The 20,364-nt window shown below is 44.1% G+C and overlaps 1 protein-coding gene across 1 annotated transcript; it reads right to left on the reverse strand.

Moving 5' to 3' along the window:
* Window positions 1–15,850: 15,850 nt before the first annotated feature.
* GHSR (growth hormone secretagogue receptor) lies at window positions 15,851–19,081 on the reverse strand. The gene is made up of 2 exons (XM_075548914.1): window positions 18,277–19,081; window positions 15,851–16,155 (listed from the first exon to the last, which is right to left on the reverse strand). Exons 1-2 carry the CDS (start codon window positions 19,079–19,081, stop codon window positions 15,851–15,853), a joined length of 1,110 nt encoding a protein of 369 aa, XP_075405029.1.
* Window positions 19,082–20,364: the final 1,283 nt, after the last annotated feature.

A 20,364-nucleotide genomic window follows, 5' to 3' on the forward strand; every position in this document is an offset into this window, starting at 1 on the left:
GTAATGGTGTCCAGTCACTTACGGTAAGTTTTAACCTGTACAAGTCAACTCTCCATGTATTTTAGTTCATAAAAGCTGTCCTATGCATGTATACTTTCCTTTTCTCAACAGTATTTTAAACTCTATACCATTGGCTACATGAATGATACTATCGAGAGAATTATCATATGCCTTGTGGTGATTATTTATAATGTTCCCCAATAAAATGATAAGGATATCTTTAAAGTATACCAGAGACATAAATAAACCATGGGTAGATGGTTTGTTTTTAGCTTGTACTTACTGAGTCACAACCCTAATCTAATGCTCTTAGGACAAGGCTCTACTTGACACGTGCGCTCATGAAACGATGACTGGACACTTGGGTGCTATAGCAAAGTGTGGTGAAGGATTCAGATGGTGCCCAGCTATCAGAAAGGTAACTTCGGTGGTCATAAAAGCTTGTTCTAAAGCAAACAGCCATTTAAGTGAGGAGTCAGCTAAGTCCATGTGGAAGAAGCCCACGGCCTATGTGACCCAAGGGTTGTAAATAATGAAATTCAAGAGTGGAGGAGAGAATGGTGTTAAAGTTTAAATTCTGAACACTCGGTTTGCAGAAGGCTGTGAATGACAAGGCCAGCTCCAAATCCATTTGCAGGGTCCCTATGTGGATTAAGTTTCCAGTGAATCCCCTCTGACCATTGGCCAGGGATGTGCCTAGCCTTCCTATTAGACAGTGCCCTGAAAAGCGGATTCATGCAGAGGTAGGTAGGTGAAGATTCAACACCATATCATTTGATCTCCCTTTCCATTCATTTTAAATTTCTTCTACTTTTATTATCTTCTGCTTTTTATTTTGTTTACCTCTGTGTGTCATTGGTGTTGGGTCCCACCCCTCAACAGTTTTATTGGAGTGTAGTTTCCATATCATACAACTCAATAGTTCAATCAGTTTTAGATGTTTAATTTGATATGAAATCCAAGATAGGTAAGTCAATGGAGACAGTAACTAGATTAATAGTATCGTAGAGTTATTGCAGGGGTGGTTGGCCGGTGGGGGGGGGAGGGGGCCGAGCAGGGAAAGGGGAACTAATAATAATGAGTACAAGAATGAAGAGAGAGATAAAATTAATGATGGTAATGATTGCAATATGTTTAACCCATTGAATTGCACAATATATAAATGATGTCCATAAAAGTGTTTTAAAAAAACACCAGAAAGTAGAGATGATGGAATGATACGTATTGCTTGCCTCTCTCACTAGATGTAGACTCTGTGAGGTCTGGGACGGTGGCTTGTTCACTACTTTACCCCTAAGTGGTTTGTTGCCTAGATACACTGTTGCGTGCAATAAATATTTGTTAAACTAGTGAATGAGCAAAAGAAAGAAGATAATACAAAGGACTGATTAAGTAGCTCCCGCAGGGAGTTCAGAGACGTACAGGGAAGTAATGGAGCTGGAGAAGACTGCACGGATCTGATTGGGCAGGGCCTTGAACACCAGCACCACACCCTGGACTGCATCTTAGGCAGCGGGTAGCCGTTGCTCAGTGGGATGAGCAGTTAAAGAAAGATCTCAGAATGACTTTCCCCACCTCGTAATACAAAACAAACAAAGAAAATGCTCTCCATAAAGAAGACATTCAGACAGCTCCCCAGCTTCTAATGGATGGGGAAGTTAAAACCAGCCAGAGCTCCAGGGCTTGAAATTCACTCCCTGGTTGATAGAGGCCCCCAATACAAAGCAAACGCACTTCCATTTCTCCATTGCAATCTGTGTGCCACCATCTGCTGTCCTGATTCTCCCGGGGCTGCCATGGTGACCGCGGAAGACGGACGGCTCTGAGATGACTCCAGATAGGCTCACCGCCCGAGGTGAAGAAGAAACTGCCTCCTGATAATTTGTCTTTGGCGATGCTACTACTTTGCACTTTTTATACTGGGGACCAACAGAAGCCTTAATCTCATCATGTGTTAAAAAAATACTTCAGCATTGTCAAAAGACTTTTTCCCCCCTGATAAGTAGGAGCTTACTTCTTATTAAAGAGAGCTTTTCTGGTACTTTCTCCTGACTCCTTCAACCATTTCCATCAAATGATAGAATGCTGTTGCTCTTAAGAGCCGCCAAGTTGGTTCTGGTGCACGGAACATGCATGCACGACAAAACGAAACACTGCCCGGTCCCGCGCCATCTCACAGTTGTTCCTAAGTTTCAGCCCATGGGTGCAGTCACTACATCAATCCATCTTGTCAAAGTTCTTCCTCTTTTTCACTGCCTTGCTACTTCACCCAGCATGATGTCCTTCTCCAGAGACCTATCTTCAAAGTACATGAGATGCAAACCGAGAGATAGCTCTCTTTAAATGTCAACGCTATCCCTCCATTCTCCTACTAACACCCCTCCATATAAACTGCCTCTACGTAGCTCTTGTGATTATCAAAGTTCTTGTTATGTCAAGACCTTGCCTATCTCTTGGGCAGTGTCCACCTTTGCCCACTCTCCCCCTTGCCTCCTATTCCCCACTGTATCCTTCTTTCGGATTCTCAAATCTATCATGCTCCTCCCTAGCTCATTCCTATACATGGTCTCTTCCTTATGCCTGAAACCTGGCCACAGCGTTCTCACTCCCATCAGATGAGCCGTGTTTCTGATGGGTCTGGTGAGAAGGTGACTGCACTAACCAGCTGTGAGTAATTGCCGTTCTGCTGCGTATAAATGAGTCATCTCATAAGCGCGAGGAGGGTTCACTACCAGTGAGCCAAGAGTGGACCTCATCCTCTGGACCTCCAGAGCTCTCCTCCTCGATCCAGGAAAATCCCTTTGCTATCAGAGGAGTGGCAGAGAAGCAGCAGCAGACGCAGCCAGCGCATGAGAGCGGTGGACTTCCCAGGAACCCTGAGTGCTTTGGGGCAAGAGGTTGGCTTTGGAGGTCAGTGCCTGAGGACACTAAATGCCTGGGCAGGGTTCACCTCAGCGTCATAGGACTGAGTGGCTGCTGACTGAGGTTTACATCACAGCGACGTGCCCCTTCGACATTGAGTAGCAGCCCGAAAAGAGCTTGGTAGCATGACCTGACTGGAAAACTGTGTCCTGAGTGTGTTAGGCTGAGTTGACTAGAGAAACAAATCCAGTGACAGCCACACATCTACAAGAGAGAGTGTTGTATTAAGAAGTAATTATATATTGAAGGGGGGAGTCAAGATGATATTCAGGTAGAATCACCTGCCCTATGCTCCTGTTGTTACATCAGAAAATTAAGAGACATGGGAAGCAAGGCCGAGGAGAAAGCAATGGGACTGACGGTTCCAGAAGGATCTGGTGGGGTGGGGGAAGGAAGCCGAGGAAAGCAGCAGTGAGCAAACAATGCCATAGACAGGGGAACAACTAGGTTATTAAAAGCAACAACAAGGAGGACGTAGAGATTCCTGAGGTGTTGGGGCAAGGCAACCTAGCTGAGAAGAATTACAAAGAGGCAGAAGAAGGGTGAGTGTGATGGTGGGGCAGGATGAAGGTAAAGGGAAACAGGAGAAATCTAGGAAGCAAAGCTATGGATAGAGGTATAAACATCAATGTGCACCTATGTAAGTATATTAATTCATAAAAGTAGAGGCATTGGCGTATATACATATATTTAGATGGCAATACATTGACGAAGTGGATGGACTTTGGGCCTCTCCTCAAGCCCTCCCTCAACACAAGAACACTTTGTTTTAACCTGAGATTCTGTGATGCTCCCCTTCTGACATGATCGATGAAGACAAAGCAGGTGCATAAGCAAATGGAGTGAAGAAAGCTTATGGTGCCTGGATATCAAAAGATATAGCATCTGGGGTCTTAAAGGCTTGAAGTTAAGCAAGGACCATCTAGCAGAGAAGCAACAAGCCTACACGTAAAAAGCATACCAGCCTGTGCTATCTTGAGGTGTCAATGAACAGGTAACAGGCACCAGAAAACCGAAAACAAACCAACAACACCCCATATTGTTGAGAACGAGGTGGGCTGGAGCAGAGACCCCAAACCCATCTATAGACAATAGGGCTTCCCCTCACAAAAGGGTTAAAAGGAAGAGATGTGTCGACCAGGGTGCAGTGTAACACCAATGAAACACACAACATTTCTCTGGTTCTTTGAGGCTTTTACACACACACACACACACACACACACACACACACACACACACACACACTATCATAACCCCAGTCTTGCCTTTCAGTTCTGGCTAGACCGGAGCAAGTACACTGGTACAGATAAGAGCTCACACCACACGGAATCCAGGTCAGGTAAACCCCTCAGGAACAGAAATAGAAGTAGCAATACTAGGAGGGGAAGGGGAAGGTGGGTGTTGGTCACAATAATCGATGCATAATCCTCACCCCCCACCCCAGAGGGATGAACAGCAGAAACATGGGTGAAGGGAGACAGCGGTCGGTGTGTGATATGAAAACAACTTTACTCTTTTCTCTGTTTAACATGATGTCTTTTCGTCCAGTTGTGAGGACTGGGTTTTCTTTACATTGAGTTGTAATCCATACTGAAGGTCTCAGTTCCTTATCTTCATCAGCAAGTGCTTCAAGTCTTCCTCACTTGCTGCCAACAAGGTTGTATCATCTGCCCATCGATAAGGCTGTTGATAAGCCTTCCTCCAATCCTGTTGTCAAGTCCTTCCTATAGTGCAGCTTCCTTGATTATTTCCTCAGCACACCGATTGAGTAAGCATGGTGAAAGGATACAGCCCTGTCACAAATCTTGCCTGATTTAACCCATGCAGGATTCCCCTGTATTGCTTCTTCTTCCATGTACAGCTTCCATATGAATGCAGTGAAGTGTCTGGAATTCCAATCGCTCTTGATTCACACAGCCAAGTGCCTTATCCTAGTGAGTAAAACACCAGTAAACACCTTTCTGGTGTTCTTGGCTTTCAGCCGAGACCATTTGGCATTAGCAGTGCCCCTCACGCCATGTCCTCTTCTGGAACCAGCTTGAATTTCTGGAAGTTCCCTGTTGATGTTCTGCTATAACAATCGTTGAAGAGTTTTTAGAGGAAGTTTTCTTGCGTGTGATAGTAATGATTTTGTCCCATTACCTTGATCTTCTATTGGGTCACTTTTCTTTGGAATGGACACAAATATGATGTCTTCAACTCGGTTGGCCAGGTAGTTGTTTTCCAAATTTGGGGGACATAGATGAGTAAGTGCTTCCAGCAGGATTATGGAAGATTTGTCCTTTTTGTGTCATTCTTATTTGACTTTGCATAGTGCTTTCACTGTTCCTCCCTGTAGCAGATCTCTGTGTTGGAAATCCTAAGCAGGCTAAATTCTGATAGGTAGAAGACATTAAAGAGAGGATGATGCTGCAGGACCCAGTGGAGCTCATTTATAAGTACAGGGAGGAAAAAGGATGCACAGCAGGGATGGAAGGAGTGGGCTCTGCGTAGTCAGCTGACATGGTGACAAGAGGACAGGTGTGGTTCCAGGTGACCATGCCATCAGCGTTCTCAGCTGATGTCTTCATTTTTACTCCTTTAAGTAGGAGACAAAGGTATCTGCCAAGAGATGGGAAAAAGCTTGAAGTATATCTATTCTGTGGAGAATAAGAAAGAGAGCTGATTGGGAGACAGAATACTAAGGACCGAGAGAGTTGGTTTACCAGGATGTTTTGGAGAAACCCAGAGTTTGGGTAAAAAAATGTTTCTCCATTGTTATTCAAAGCTAAGGAGGGTAACTGGCTTGGTCTGGGACCACTGGGGGGAGAACTGAGAACACTGACCAAAAAGCAGCCAGTTATATGAAGGCTCGTGGATTGAATGAAGCTCGTGGAAACAGGAGCGAACTCCTTGGGAGGAAGTAAAGAGCCTGAACAATTCTCCTTGAAAGGAATACTGCTGAGCGTCCTGGCGTGGTAGGAGATTGTAGCCAGAGACTGATATCTAACTACAAGGTTCCCTGGGAGGACCATGCACACAACAGTTCAACTCAGCGTCCTAGGTTTGTGTGGCTGAAGTGGGGTTGTGGTGCTCAGTCTGGGATGGGGGGGACAAGAATGGGGGCCAAACTTGGTAAACAAATGCCTTTACTGGATTCAGGCTTCCCTGAATCACAGCAGTGATTCCCCACACAGTTACCTCATAGGTACCACAGGGAAGGGTTTCTCATTCTCTCTCACTCTCTTTCTGTCTCTCTCTCTCTTTCGCTCTCTCTTTACTTATCAACTCTCTATTTCTTGAGGCTCTTTCCAACAGGTATGAGATAAACAGAATAAAGGAATCAAGGAACTGAGGGGTTTCTTCACATTCAGTGTGAAGGGTTATATAACTCACTGAACTAAAAGGATTCAGATGGCATAGACATTTGTATGATCTCTAACTCTTGGTCCTGGCTCCAGAGTCTAAATGAAAGTATTTGTTATAATAATTGTGTGATGAGAGACCATTTATAGGATCTGCTACTGACATGTAAGCATTTTTTCTTCATACAGGGAAGTATACAGGGTCAATATACAGTAATTATTACAGAAAGAGTCATCACAATTAGAAAGTGTCTCTATGTATACAGACATGCATCTGTGTGACTATATAATCATATGTATAATAAAGCCCATGAAAAGAACAGTTATGGATGCTACTTAGACAAAACCAAACATCTCCTGAGATTGGCTTGGGTTTGAAGGATGAGGACAATAGTCTCAAGGGACAACTCAGTCAATTGCCATAATATTGTTTGTAAAGTAATGCTCTATCTCATAGTTTGGTGAATAGCACCTAGGGTCTTAGACGCTTGTGAGCAATCAACTAATTGGTCAACTAAGTAAGATCAATAGTTTTCCAGTCCTCTGAAGCAAAAGAGAAAGAAGGAGTCCAAAGACTCTAAGAAGAAACTAATCTACATGACAAATAATTCACTAGAAACAAGGCCTCATCTACTGAGACCTTAAAAACTACAAGAGTCTAGCCACCAGGGTCAATTAATTTAATCGGGGCCATAATGGATGGGGCCTGATGAAATTGGGGTGTGGGGAGAATATGAGGAACAGAACCTCAAATTCCTACAAAAGGAAAAAAAAAACAAACAACAACCTAAACCTACTGAGCTGGTTGAGATGGTGGACTGCCTAGACTGATGATAATGCTCTTCAGACCTTGAACTGAAACTAACTCCCAAGGTTACCTTGTAGCTAAAGAACAGATTGACTCACAAAATAAATATCACCCATAAATACTTGCTCCCCTAAAAAAATCACAAAACAAAGATGAAAATATAAGCAGCCATGGAAACTACTAGATGATTAGAAATGAAAGAAGCAGACTAGAAATCATGAGAATGTTCACACCACACAGGGTAGAGGATCTAATTAATGTCACTGCTATGTAGACCTTCACACCAAACAGGATCAAGTATTATTTTAGAAGTGCATTGAGTACATGCTGGATTAAAAAAGTTTATAAAATGCCTGCAAACTGTTGCCATCACTCACAGCCAATGTCCCCAATAGTTTAATGGCAGTTTTTACTGCAGCAGTCAGATATACTTCAGAGTTAGAGGGACCATGAAATCCACTCATTGCATTCATTCACTCTTTGGGGGTGGGAAAGGACATATTAAAAATAAATAGAACATATAATTATTGAAATATATACTTATATACTGACAAATTGGTTTTGTTATATTGAAAGAACTACAAAACAGTTCTATTCATAAACTACTTTCCAAGTTCTTTCTAAAAATAAAAGCCATCATACTAAAGCAAAACAAAAAATTTTCTCTATATTGATTTTCTGAAGGTTTAAAAATTACGTAACTAAAAAACTTATTGGTAGATATGTCTAAGCTACAGGCAATGGGAAGAAAGAGGAAGTCTAAGGGGAGAAAAATGTAAGCATTTTTGTCATATCTACTTTTTACATTCTATTACTGGTAATTTATGAAGATGCATCTTTAGCATAATCTATTGTCTAATTTTGATGAAGTTACCTTTCCTCTTCTTCTATGTAACATTGGTGATGAATAAATTAGAAATTCCTGACATCTTTGATGGTTCCTTCTCATAAAGTTAGCTGATTCAGGGAAAATGAAATTGTTTTCCTGCTTTTTCTTCTAATTAAAATGTTTTAATTCATCCCACTATTTTCAGATCTTCTGCCATTTCTAGCCCTTTTCTCCAAGGTGCCTATGGGCAAACTTGATCCCCCAACCTTTCGGTAAGCAGCTGAGCACATTAATCATGTGCATGACCCAGGCCTCCCAGGACATGAAAACTTGGTGTGCTTGAGTTGAACTGATGCATAGTAGCCTGTATGACAGGGCGGAACTGCCACATGGGTTTTTTTTTTTTTTTTTTGGCTGTCCTCTTTCCTGAAGTAGATTGCCGTGTCTTTCTCCTGCAGAGCTACTAGGTGGATTCAAACTGCTAACTCCAGTTATCAGCCAAGCACTTGCCCATCTGTGCCACCAGGGCGCCTTGTTAACCGTTTACATACACGGTTTTGTAATATGTTGAACGCTTGCACTGTGACTATCATTTCCAACCTGATGCTTTTTCTCTTTTTGTTTGTGCCTCATGTTCTTGGTGGTAATGAGAGGTGGGGCTTCTTCTCAAGTCCCTTCATGGGCAAATAACAGCTGGCCATCTTATTGGTTCCCTCACTTTCGCTGTCCATTTGATTGGTGTCTGGAAGCTAATGCTCAGGACACAGACAGTCTTTGGATGGCCATTTGTCCAGCCACTTTTCTGTGAGTGACAGCAACATGTGAACAGGGATCCTCCTTGTCTCAAAGAGTATAAGGCAGACATTAGTGTAGCATCCCACAGGGAGTATGTGCTCTGTGGGGAAAGGTGGGAGGAGCACAGCCCACCATGAGGTCGTTGGCACTTGTTAATATGTAGAGGGGTTGTTAAACTCATGGAAAAATATTGGAGCCCTACAACAGGCTTGGTCCAGTAGAGGGGGCTCAAAAAAGAGGACGGCTCTCAGTAAGATGGACTGATGCAGTGGCTGCAACAGTGGGCCCAAACGGAGGAACAATTGTGAGGTTGATGCAGGACCCTTCTGTTGTACACCGGGTCACTCGGAGTCAAAATTGACCCAATGTACATTGAGCTGCTAATCCAAAGGACACCAGTTCAAAAGCACCCGTTGGTCTGAGAGAGTAAAATGAGGCTGCCTACTACCGTGAAGATTTAAAATCTCAGACACCCAAAGGGACAGTTCTACCCTGTCCTACAAGGTCACTGTGAGTCTATGTTGATTCTACAGCAGAGGTTGTGTTGAGTTGATGACAAAGCACACAAATCCTCAAGACACATATTTCAGAAATTAAAAGGAAAAAACATAGAATCGATTCTAGGGCACAATGAAAAGTAAAGTATCAGACAGAAAGTTAGCAGTAAGTGGATGAAATGAGCTATACGCCTTAAAAATATATGTATTAGATCATTGTTTTGTCAAGCCCACCCAAAGGAAGGAAAACCAACACCTCATTTCATAAGACACCAATCTCTTCTTGAACATTCACAAAAACCTTCAGTGAGGAGAATGGTGAGCCTATACACTATCATCAATATTTATGCATGCTATAACATTAAATACTAACTTCCATATAGACCAAGACTATATAGATTATATGCTAGGGAAAGAGCATATATTCCTGAGTGAGTGTTCTTGTGCAGACTAAACCTATAGGGCTAGATATTAAAAATAGACTTCAGCATTTTTGTTGTTTGAGCCAGAGAAATGTTTTGGATTAAGGATCATAAGACCACAGAAAAATCTTGCAAATGATTCTACTCCGGTGCTTTCTGTGCAGGGAAGGAGGCGAGGAGTTTTTTGGAAAGAGCAATTTTAAACATTCTGTTAGATCTTTACGAGTATTCCCATGAGGCAGACTTTGAGAGGCCTCTTTTGGTTTGCCAGTGTTTAGGGAAGCCAAGTCTCTCAGGAAAAGGTTCAGAGCCTAACATATTCATTAGAATTCCAGCAAATATCCAGGTAATTGGGAGGGACAAGTAAAATGACAACCCTGGTTTTGTTCAGGCGATGAAAATTCTGCCAGTTGATTAAACTAGCCTCCATCATTCGGCAAGAGTTTGAGTTCAGCAGGAAAGGCATAAAACATAAATACAAGTTTCCGCTAACCCTGCTTGCACACCTGCTTCAAACGCATGTGATTGCCCCATATTAACATGACTGAATTCACATAATGTGAACATACACGTCACATGAACTTGATGTACTTCAGGGCACATTGCTCTCTGTACCTGGATTAAAATTGTTTCCGCCATTATTAGTCATGATGACCTAGTTAAGTAACAATTTCACTGATCCGGGCTTGTGTTGCAATTTAAATGGCAAAGAAAGCCTAGGGGATCATGGGATAATGGAGAGCCATTTCGTTGTTGTCATGCCTGTTCAGATGCACAGCGACCCTGCGTGCCACAGAGCCAAGCACGGCCCGGTCCTGTGCCAGCCTCACAATGGTTGGATGTGTGAGCCCATTGTTGCAGTCGCTGTGTCAGTCTGTCTTGTCGAGGGCCTTCCTCTCTTTTCACTGCCCCTCTGCATTACCAAACATGATGTCCTTCTCCAGGGATTGGTCTCGCTGGAGAAGGCAAAGTGAGAAGAAGTCTGTCCATCCATGCCTCTAAAGAACATTCTGGCTGTACTTCTTCCGAGACAGCTCGGATCATTCTTTTGGCAATCTGTGGTGCTTACAATATTCTCCACCTGCACTACAATTCCAATGCAGCAATTCTTCAGCTTTCCTTGTGCAATGTCCAATTCTCACAAGGATAGTGAGTGAGTTAGTTTATTGTGCCAACCTGACTGATAAACACATGTGGGGTTAATTGAAAGGCGGAGAGATAAATGGTTCAGTGAGTTGCCTTTCTAGTTCTCGGGTCTCTTGCTTTCTGATGGTCAGACCAGGGTGCAGCTGCCTTAGCCAGTTCCATGCTTCACCTGGCAAGGCTCACTTCCTGCAAGACATCTCTGAGAAGAAGTCTCATGGACCTACCTGGTTGCAGCCCTGGGTGCTGGAGCAGCTGTGTGGAGCCCCCTGCCAGCACTGAGAGGCTTACACATTCACTGATTTGGCTTTCCTCCTGCAGTCGGCATCATTGCGTCTGTTTTGTGAGATGGAGGAGAACTTTGTGGATTGGTGTTGGACATTAATGTTGGACATGTGGGATAGGGCAGCACTGAAGTGGGATGTTTTCTTGCTGTGCACCCTTAAATAAAACTCTCTCTTCGACATGAGTTTCTGTGGATTTGCTTCTCTACAGTACCCAGACAGACCCAGCTAGGAGGTGACGGAAAATCCTGGGGCCTCGGTTAGCTTCCCCTTGGTCCTCCAAGTAACATCCTTGTTTTTCAATAGTTTTCAGAGTTCTAGTGTTAAGTCTGGTTGATATTTCACATTTTATTTACATTCTTTACTCCAGATGATCTGTGTCTTTTCAAACAGAAAGCTCTGTTCTATTTACTTAGCAACTGTGATGAGAAATTTTGCTACACATGAATATGCATTTCATATGTTAACATGAACACTCTACTTTTTAAAGAAAAAGCAGTGCTTTCAAGCATCTGTTTTGTTGAGAAAAAAAGACTCACAGTTGTATGTTTTTCTTTTCTTTACTGGTCCGGAATTTAATTTTTTATTTTAATCATTTTATTGGGGGCTCATACAACTCTTATCGCACTTCATACATACGTCCATGGTGTCAAGCACACTTGCACATTTGTAGCTCTAATGATTCTCAAAACATCTGCTTTCCACTTGCACCCTTGGAATCCACTCCTTACTTTTCCCTCCTCCCTCTCCACTTCCTCCCTCCTTCATGAACCCTTGATAATTTATAAATCAGTATTATTTTATCATATCTTACACTGCCCGATGTCTCCCTTCACCCACTTTACTGTTGTCCATCCCAGGGAGGAGGTTATATGTAGATCCTTGTAATCGGTTCCCCATTTCTACCCCACCTTCCCTCCACCCTTCTGGTATCACCACTCTCACCACCAGTCCCGAGAGGTTCATCTGTCCTGGATTCCCTGTGTTTCCAGTTCCTATCTGCACCAGGGTACATCCTCTGGTATAGCCAGGTTTGTAAGGTAGAATTTGGATCATGATAGAGGGTGGGGAGGAAGCATTTAAGAACTAGAGGAACATTGTGTTTCATTGATGCTACACTGCACCCTGAGTGAGTCATCTCCTCTCTGCTACCCCTCTGCAAATGGGATGTCTAGTTGCCTATAGATGGGCTTTGGATCCCCACCCTGAATCCCCTGTCATTCACAATGATGTGGTGTTTTTGTTCTTTGATGCTTGATACCTGATCCTTTAGACATCTCATGATCACATAGGCTGGTGTGCTTCTTCCATGTGGGCTTTGTTGCTTCTGGGCTAGATGGCTGCTTGTTTACCTTCAAGCTTTTAAGATTCCAGACGCTATATCTATAGATAGCCAGGCACCATCAGCTTTCTTCGCCACACTTGCTTATGCACACATTTGTCTTCAGTGATTGTGTTGGCCTGGTGGGTATCATGGAATGTTTAATCGAGCAAAGTGTTCTTGTATTGAGGGAGTACTTGAGTGGAGGCCCAATGTCCATCTGCTACCTTAATACTAAACCTATAAATATATGCACATAGATCTATTTCCCCATCCTCATATGTAAATATATTTACATATGTACATGCCTATATTTAGGCCTCTATGTATGCCCTTTGCCCCCTTCGAATCTGTTGTTTATTGATTTATTTCATCATTTTATTGAGGAGTCTTACAGCTCTTATCACAATCCATCTATTCATCCATTGTGTCAACCACATTTGTACCTATGTTGCCATCATTCTTTTTTTAATGTTAAATTCAAGTTTATGCATAGATGAAAGCAGCAAAACAATATAACTAAGGCCTACTGTCAATGTTGAAATAAAGACATACGACAATTGTGCAGTAATTTGGGCTCTTAGCAAAAGCAGTGGAGTGAAAGGTTGAAATGTTGGGTAAAGTTCCACCAGAGAAACCCTCAGTCTCAGTAAAGCCTTTCAGGGCCCAGCCAGACACTAGAACTGCCTCTCTGTCCCATTACTCCAAACATCCAGTTCCAAGTAGCACAGGACAATGAGTATTTTCTTTAAAACAATTATTAGAAATGTCTTGCTCACCTAGAAGTGAGTTCTTGTAATGAACATGACCCAGCGCTTGCTTGGTGAGACAGTGTGAGCTGGGGTGATGCGAACTTCATTCTGGATCATCAGGGACATGGACACACACATAGTCCAGAGCCTTTGGATTGTCAGTCCCACATACGTGCCTGACATATCATACACGCTTTTGTAGTGATGAACTTTTAAACTGTTATTTTTTCTTAGTGCTAGGTCCTCTTTTCCCCGAGTCTTAGATAATTTTTGGAACATGAGGCTATAAATAAAACTACAAAGAACAAAGCAATGGCTTTAAAAGAGGGCAAATGAATGATTCTTTTATTGAAGCACATCCCCCTGAAATCCCAGGTTAACATTAGTGAAGAACAAGGATGAACCTTGCTTTATCAACTGTTTCCTGGAAATGAGTTTGAACAAGTTTACAAACATGAACCCACCAGAGAGGGAAACTATGCAATAGGCTAAGTAACTAATTGAGTTCGGTTTGTTTGTATCCAGAGCAATCAGTTGTGCGGTAACAGTTATTTTAGCTTGTTTCCTCCAAGTTAGATGTTTAAAGGACCTTCAGAACGCCCCTGGAAACATTGAATTAAAAGACAATGGAGTGTTTTCATGACCTCTTTGAATCAATTCATATTTGCAACTAACTTTCTAAGACTTTAGGAAGCTGAATCTCTTCTTTGTGCATTGCGAAGCATTATTTGACATTAGTGCTAAATGCCTAATTAATGAACTGTGGACTTAAGTGCATGAGGGTAAGTTTTAAAACATATTTGTATGGTGTTACAAGAGTTTACTGAATAATCAGCTTGTGAAAGTTTTGCATTTAGACAAACAAAAGTGACAGTGAAGGTTTATCGTCAGATGCATTTCAGAGAAGTTTATACAGAAAGTTATTGTCACAATTGTGTCCATGAATCTTATCCTTCGCTGAGGAAATTTGGAGATTTGATATGATTCCTCTCAATCAGATCCATAGTAGAACCCAAACTGCCGAGTTGCAACTACTTAACTAATTTAGTAGTGTGCAGGATTTTAAAAAAATCTTTTTTTTGGAATAATATATTTAATACGTAAGCTGTTGACTATGCACAGAGCAATGCCAGGATACATGAGATTTTGAGATTTTAGATCAAATGTTTAATATTCGTTGAAGGTGTCTAACCATTCATAATTATGACTAAAAGGGAGACTGGAAAGCCCTGTAAGCATATCTATCAGATAAGCAGGGAAATGGTAAACACAAAACTAATCTCAAGACAGGAAAGGCCTTAGACATTTTGAAATAAATGATTACAAGATTGTGAAAAGTCTTGAATATCAATGAGCAGTGGTATTTAAGGGATTCTGGATTTTTCACATGGGAATACCTTCAACAATTTCCAGGATCTTTGTGTTCATAAATCTTGTAAACTTTCCAGAGTACATCATGAATTATAGCCTTCGGGCTGACTTAAATATTTCTGTTAAGCCAAGGAAGGCAGTTTGCAATTACCTGTACTTCTTTATTAGCAGTTCATTTTCTGAATATCAGTGCCTGCAATTCAACGCAATTTTAAAATAGATCATCTATCCCATGTACATTTTCTACCACAGAATATATAAGTATTATTTTTAGGATTTCTATCTCTCAAACCATATTATGCCGATTTCATTATAAAAATACTTCTGGAAAGCACATCTTTTAAAGAATTGTATGTCATTTTAAACAATCGTTTTGCATATACTCCAGAGGAATACTGCAACATGACAGCCACCAGGCAATTAGCTCTTGAATTCCAGATGTGTGGCTACCGTTGACCAAGCGGCTGAATTTTTAAATAGTAATTACAAGTTCAATGTAGAATCATTTCATTTATTGGAAAATTGTGTGTTTGAACAAGAGGGAGCCCGGGGTTGCGGTGTTTACGTGGTTGACAGTTTTGCGGTTCAAACGCTCATGGGAGCAAATGGGGCTGTCCGCTTCCACAAAGATGCTGAGCCTCGGACCACTTACAGGGCAGTTCTACTGGATGGCAACAGCATGGGTTTGTGTTGTTCTTGTTGCTTGTTTGTTGCACAACGTATGGTACATGAATCTACTTTCTTCAAAGTTTATGAACTCTAAATATACCACATATTATTGATAAAGATTTAATGCCCACATTGACATGGAGTAGAAGAAAAAATAACAGATTTCAAGGACTTCATATGAAAAAAAAAAGCAAAATATCTCATTCATAATTTCTAGATCAATGGCCTACAGGGCTCATTTTATCCTTTTCCTGGACTGCACTGCTGTAGAGCTATGTAAAACTTGTTCATTTGAAACTCATGTTTAACATTTTTAATTTTAATGTTCTTTTAATTAGCTAACTTTATCAATATAGCTAAGGAAGTCAGAATATTTACTCACAAAAAAGGTACCCTAATGCCTTATTCTGCAAGTTTCTCTCCAAATTTCAAATCTCTTGCCAACAGCAACTGCGGAATGCAAAACATAGGCAGTGAAGATGCACGGGTAGTGAGTGGATGAGCGCATTGATAAGTGTGCAATCAGATCAAACTTCGTGCACCATCCCACCCTATCCTCGATTCCCTTCCAGTGGACTCCAGATCCATGTCTCCCTAGTTCCAAAGTGAACCTGCTCCTTCCTCCCAAGTTCTGCTGTCAATGGCTTCCAGAATAGAATGGTAAATGATGACTTGACTCAGTTGTGTGCTCAGTCAGGTGTTAATACTAGATTCTGTCCAGGCTCGAGAACTTTCATCCTTCAAAGTAGAGAGCTTCCTCTGCGAGAAGGGTTTGAGTCCCAGAAGTCTGAACACAGCCACCCGGTATTTCTTGGACATGATGTTGTACAGGATGGGATTGATGGCAGCGCTGAGGTAGAAGAGGACAAAGGACACCAGGTTACAGTACTGGCTGATCTGGGCAATCTCCAGGGAGCCGGGATCGAAGGACTTGGAAAATAAGTATCGTCCAACGTGGAAAGGCAGCCAGCAGAGGATGAAAGCAAACACCACGGCAGCTAAAAACACAACGGGAGACAGAGAGAGTGAGCTCCTGTTTGGGAAATGTCAGAGCAAATGACATTCTGTTTCTACCAAATCATTTTTGTTTTGGTGATCTATGGTATAACCATTGACTTAGCGAAACACTCTTTCTACATTTTAACTTAGATTGACATTCTCTGGATCAGCTGCTTATCTGTTTTTACTGAGCCTCTTAGTCATTTATCTTTAGCAATTATTTAGGTGATGTGATTGCTTTGACTGAGTAAACGAATTGGCCCAACAGAATAAACTATTTATTCACAACATCGTGCCACTTTATGTGTGTAGCTGGAACCAACTATAGAGGAGGTACAAATCGTTGTCCTTAACCATAATTATGTATTAAAATTTCTTAAACATCTTTTAAAAATATACATTCTATGTACTTAACTTTAGAAATGCCCAAACTCACTGTCAAGGAGTCATTTCCAACCCATATCAACCCTCCAGGACAGAATCGAACTGCCCCTGTGGGTTTCTGAGGCTATAAATCATAATGGGAACAGAAAGCCTCATCTTTCTCCTGTGGATCAGCTGGTGGTTTTGAACTGCTGACTTTGTAACCCATTCCACCACCATGGATATAGCTCCTCTAAATGTAAATATCTAGGAGAGATAATTCACAAGAAAAAATAACTAAAAACACCTAAGATGCACAGTAGCAACGTGTCTTCACAGTAACAGCATGAGGCTCTATAGGTGAGAGCCACAAGTCATCTCATGAAAATCACTGGCCTAGACACTGAGCACCTTTGTCATCTCTTGAGTAAGTGCTATCAATTTAATATGTAGGATTCTAAGACTTAAAAAATTATAAATGTAAGAAGATCCTGGATTGACCACTAAGAAGAATTAAATATGCAAATAAGTAACAATGGTTATGTTAATGCCTAAATAATAAAATGTTGAAACTTTTGTTTTTGAAACAATATGTAAAGTTAATATTTTGTCTAGAGGAGAGCACATTTGGTATTCATTTGGAGTAAACACGTATACTTAAAATAGCTTGAATTCAAGCAGTAAATATTCAGCATACCCTATCTGTGATACTGCCCTGAATGATCTTTGAAAGGCCTTTGGTAATGTACTGTCAACTTCCACCAAGTCTCTTTTGAAAGCCTGCCTATCCTACCTCATCCTAGTGTATACTACCTGAAGAGACAGGCGGGTCATGAAAACAGATCAGGAAACTCCTGCGCTGATTTATCACCGATTTCCTCCCAAAGGTACATAAATAGCAGCCAGGGTAAGCAATTGATGCAATCTTGGTGGGGGGGGGGGCAGGGGAGAATTGTGGTGCAGAAGACAAATCGCAATATTGAAAGAAAAATGAATCATCTCTGACAGAATTATCCAAATCGATTATGTCTTTGGTTAAATTTTCCACTGAACACTCTTTTATTCTCAACATAATGCACAGGGCCGCATTCTGGGAGAGGCAGGAAGCTTGAACTCCCACTGGCGCTGAAAGGCAACACTCTACTGTTAGGGAATTCTCGGTTTTGAAGTAAAGTTTTAGGGATATAAAAAACCCCCATTTTAGAGAAATAGGCAGGTAAAAGGACACGCAGAGTTAGACACCAAAAGAGATCAGACAGTGAAAGGGAGGGAAAGAATGAAGGAGGGAGTGAGATGGACAGTCAGAACAGTGAGAGAAGCAGAGATACCCACCAGCCGAAAGCAAGAGAGACTGGGGAGCCACTCTGAGAGAGAAGGGGAGGGGCAAGGAGAGAGTGAAAAGCGAAGAGATGGGGAAACGCCAACATACAAAACACAGAGCCCCTGGCACCTCTATAAGTGTTCCTCAACACTACAGACAGGCTCCTCTTTTTCTTACAGAGCAGCTGGTGGGCTTGAACCTGAGACTTTGTGGTCAGCTGCCCAACCCTTAACCAACAGCGCCACAGAGAGCTCTTTACGCAGAGAAAAAGAGGCAGGAGCCAGGAGCGCGAGAGCGAGGGAGAACAGTTAAGAGAGACACACAGCAAGCCCAGGACTGAAAGACAGGAGACTCAAGGAAGTAACAAGGTGGGGGCTGGGGCGGGATAGGGGAAAGGCGAGGGTCCTAGAGAGCCCCCGCCTGCGCGGAGACCCACCGAGCATCTTCATGGTTTGCTTGTGGTTCTGGTCCCGGAGCACTGCGCCCGCCGCCGCCGCTGCCGCCTTGCCGCGGGTCCTCCGCCACAGCTTCCTGCCGATGAGGCTGTAGAGCACCGTGAGGCAGAAGACCGGCAGGAAGAAGAAGACGCTGGACACCCACACCATGACCGTGAGCAGCCCCGAGCGCACGGCGAACTCGGTGGGGCGGCACTCGTTGGTGTCCCGCGGGTCCGTGCCGTTCTCGTGCTCCACCCCGACCAACACGAAGATGGGCCCGGCGCTGCAGAAGGCCACGGCCCAGATGACCAGGATGACCAGCTTCACCCGGCCCTTGGTGACCACCACCTTGGCGCGCAGCGGGAAGCAGATGGCGAAGTAGCGCTCGACGCTGAGCGCGGTGATGGTGAGCACCGTGGCGTAGGTGCAGCTCTCGCTGACGAACTGGAAGAGTTTGCAGAGCACGTCCCCGAAGTTCCAGGGCCGGTACTGCCAGAGGCGGACCAGGTCCAGGGGCATGCAGAGGAAGATGAGCAGGTCGGAGAAGGCCATGCTGGACAGGTAGAGGTTGGTGGTGGTGCGCAGCTCGCGGAAGCGCGACACCACCAGCATGGTGAGCAGGTTGCCCGCGATGCCCACCACGAAGAGCGCCACGCAAGTGGCCGTGACCCCGGCCAGCAGCGGCGCGGGGAAAAGAGGCGGCAGGTCGTTGGGCAGCGAGTAGTTGCTGGGGGTCGTGTCCCATGCCAGGTCGGCCCCAGTGAGGTTGGCGCCTGGCTCCTCGCTCTGCGTCTCGTTCCACATACTGCTGCCTCCGCTTGGCAGGCTCGGGGCTCGAGCTCCGGCTGCACCCCGCGGCTGCTCTACGTTCCCGGGAGAGTTGGAGATGGAGCCTGGGGGCGCGAGGAGGGCGGACGCTGGCGATGAGAGGGAAGCCAGGGGCAGGAGCCTAGGGAGACGCGCGCTGGAGAGCGAGAGATTGGGTAGCAGGAGAGGGGAAGAGGGAGAGAGAGGGGAGCGAGTGACAGAGTGACCCAGTGGCTATCACCGCCCTCTCTGGCACCTCCCCCTCGACCCCGCCCTCCCCCCTAAAGTGCTGCTCTCCCAAGGGCACATCTGGTCGGCTCCCACTCACGTACAGGTCGCAAAGGCCGCCGCCGCGCCAGTGCGCATTCTCGCTCCCGCGCCATCCCGCGCTTGGTGGTGCGCAGCGGAGAACCGGCGCGCGGAAGCCCAGAGCTCCGAGCGCTGCACCCTGAGCCTAGGCGCCGCCAGGCCACAGTGGCCAAGAAATTCGGGTCACCGCGGGGGCTCGAGTTATAAGGGGTACACGAGGGCGTCCTTCCAGGGTGAGAGATTGAGTTAGCTTAGGACCTTGCCTGGGAAAAGCAGCAAGGGAGAGAGAGTGGAACCCCTTGTTTGGTTTGGGGGACGGTAGAGAAGACAGGTGTGCGACAGGAAAGAGTCCATCAAGCATCGACTGGTCTTTCAGCGAGCAGAAACCGCGACTCCGAGAAGAAGGGTCACATTCGAAAGGTCTCGCAAATAGTCGCGGGGTCAAGGACCTGACTCGATTTCCCACCTGTTTTCAGGCTTGGGAACACTTGGGGCGGAAAGAGACAAGAGGGTGATTTGTGAATGTCCCTGCCCCGGGTCGAAGTTGTTGGTAACTCCCCTAAGTTAGTGGTGGCGCATGGGTTTCTGCCCAGAAGGTTCCTTTGCTGACCCAAGCCTCAGGAACAAGGGGCAAAAGAAAAGCGGTCTGAAGGGAGAGGCAGAGGTTGGAGACTGGCACGTCGCGGGAGTGCAGTAATAATATTCAAGTAACCATGGAAATAAATCATCCATTTAGATAATAGCAGGTTTCCCTGGTTCAAAGCCTTCCCTAGCCTCTCTCCTCAAAAGAGTTTCTTGACTATGCGTTGTGAGGCCGATGTGAAGATACCTGGAAGGGGATGCCCAGGGTCAGGGACAGAGTAGGTGCTCAAAAAATAAGCACGGTGAGGGCGGTGCCGAGCGGCGCTCCGTGGAAATGCGTCGCAGGCCGCTGTTCCACTCGCCAGGTCCCTGGACTGCGCCTATGGCGA

This window comes from Tenrec ecaudatus, chromosome 4 (assembly GCF_050624435.1).
Source record: "Tenrec ecaudatus isolate mTenEca1 chromosome 4, mTenEca1.hap1, whole genome shotgun sequence".
In the NCBI taxonomy this organism is placed as follows: domain Eukaryota; kingdom Metazoa; phylum Chordata; class Mammalia; order Afrosoricida; family Tenrecidae; genus Tenrec; species Tenrec ecaudatus.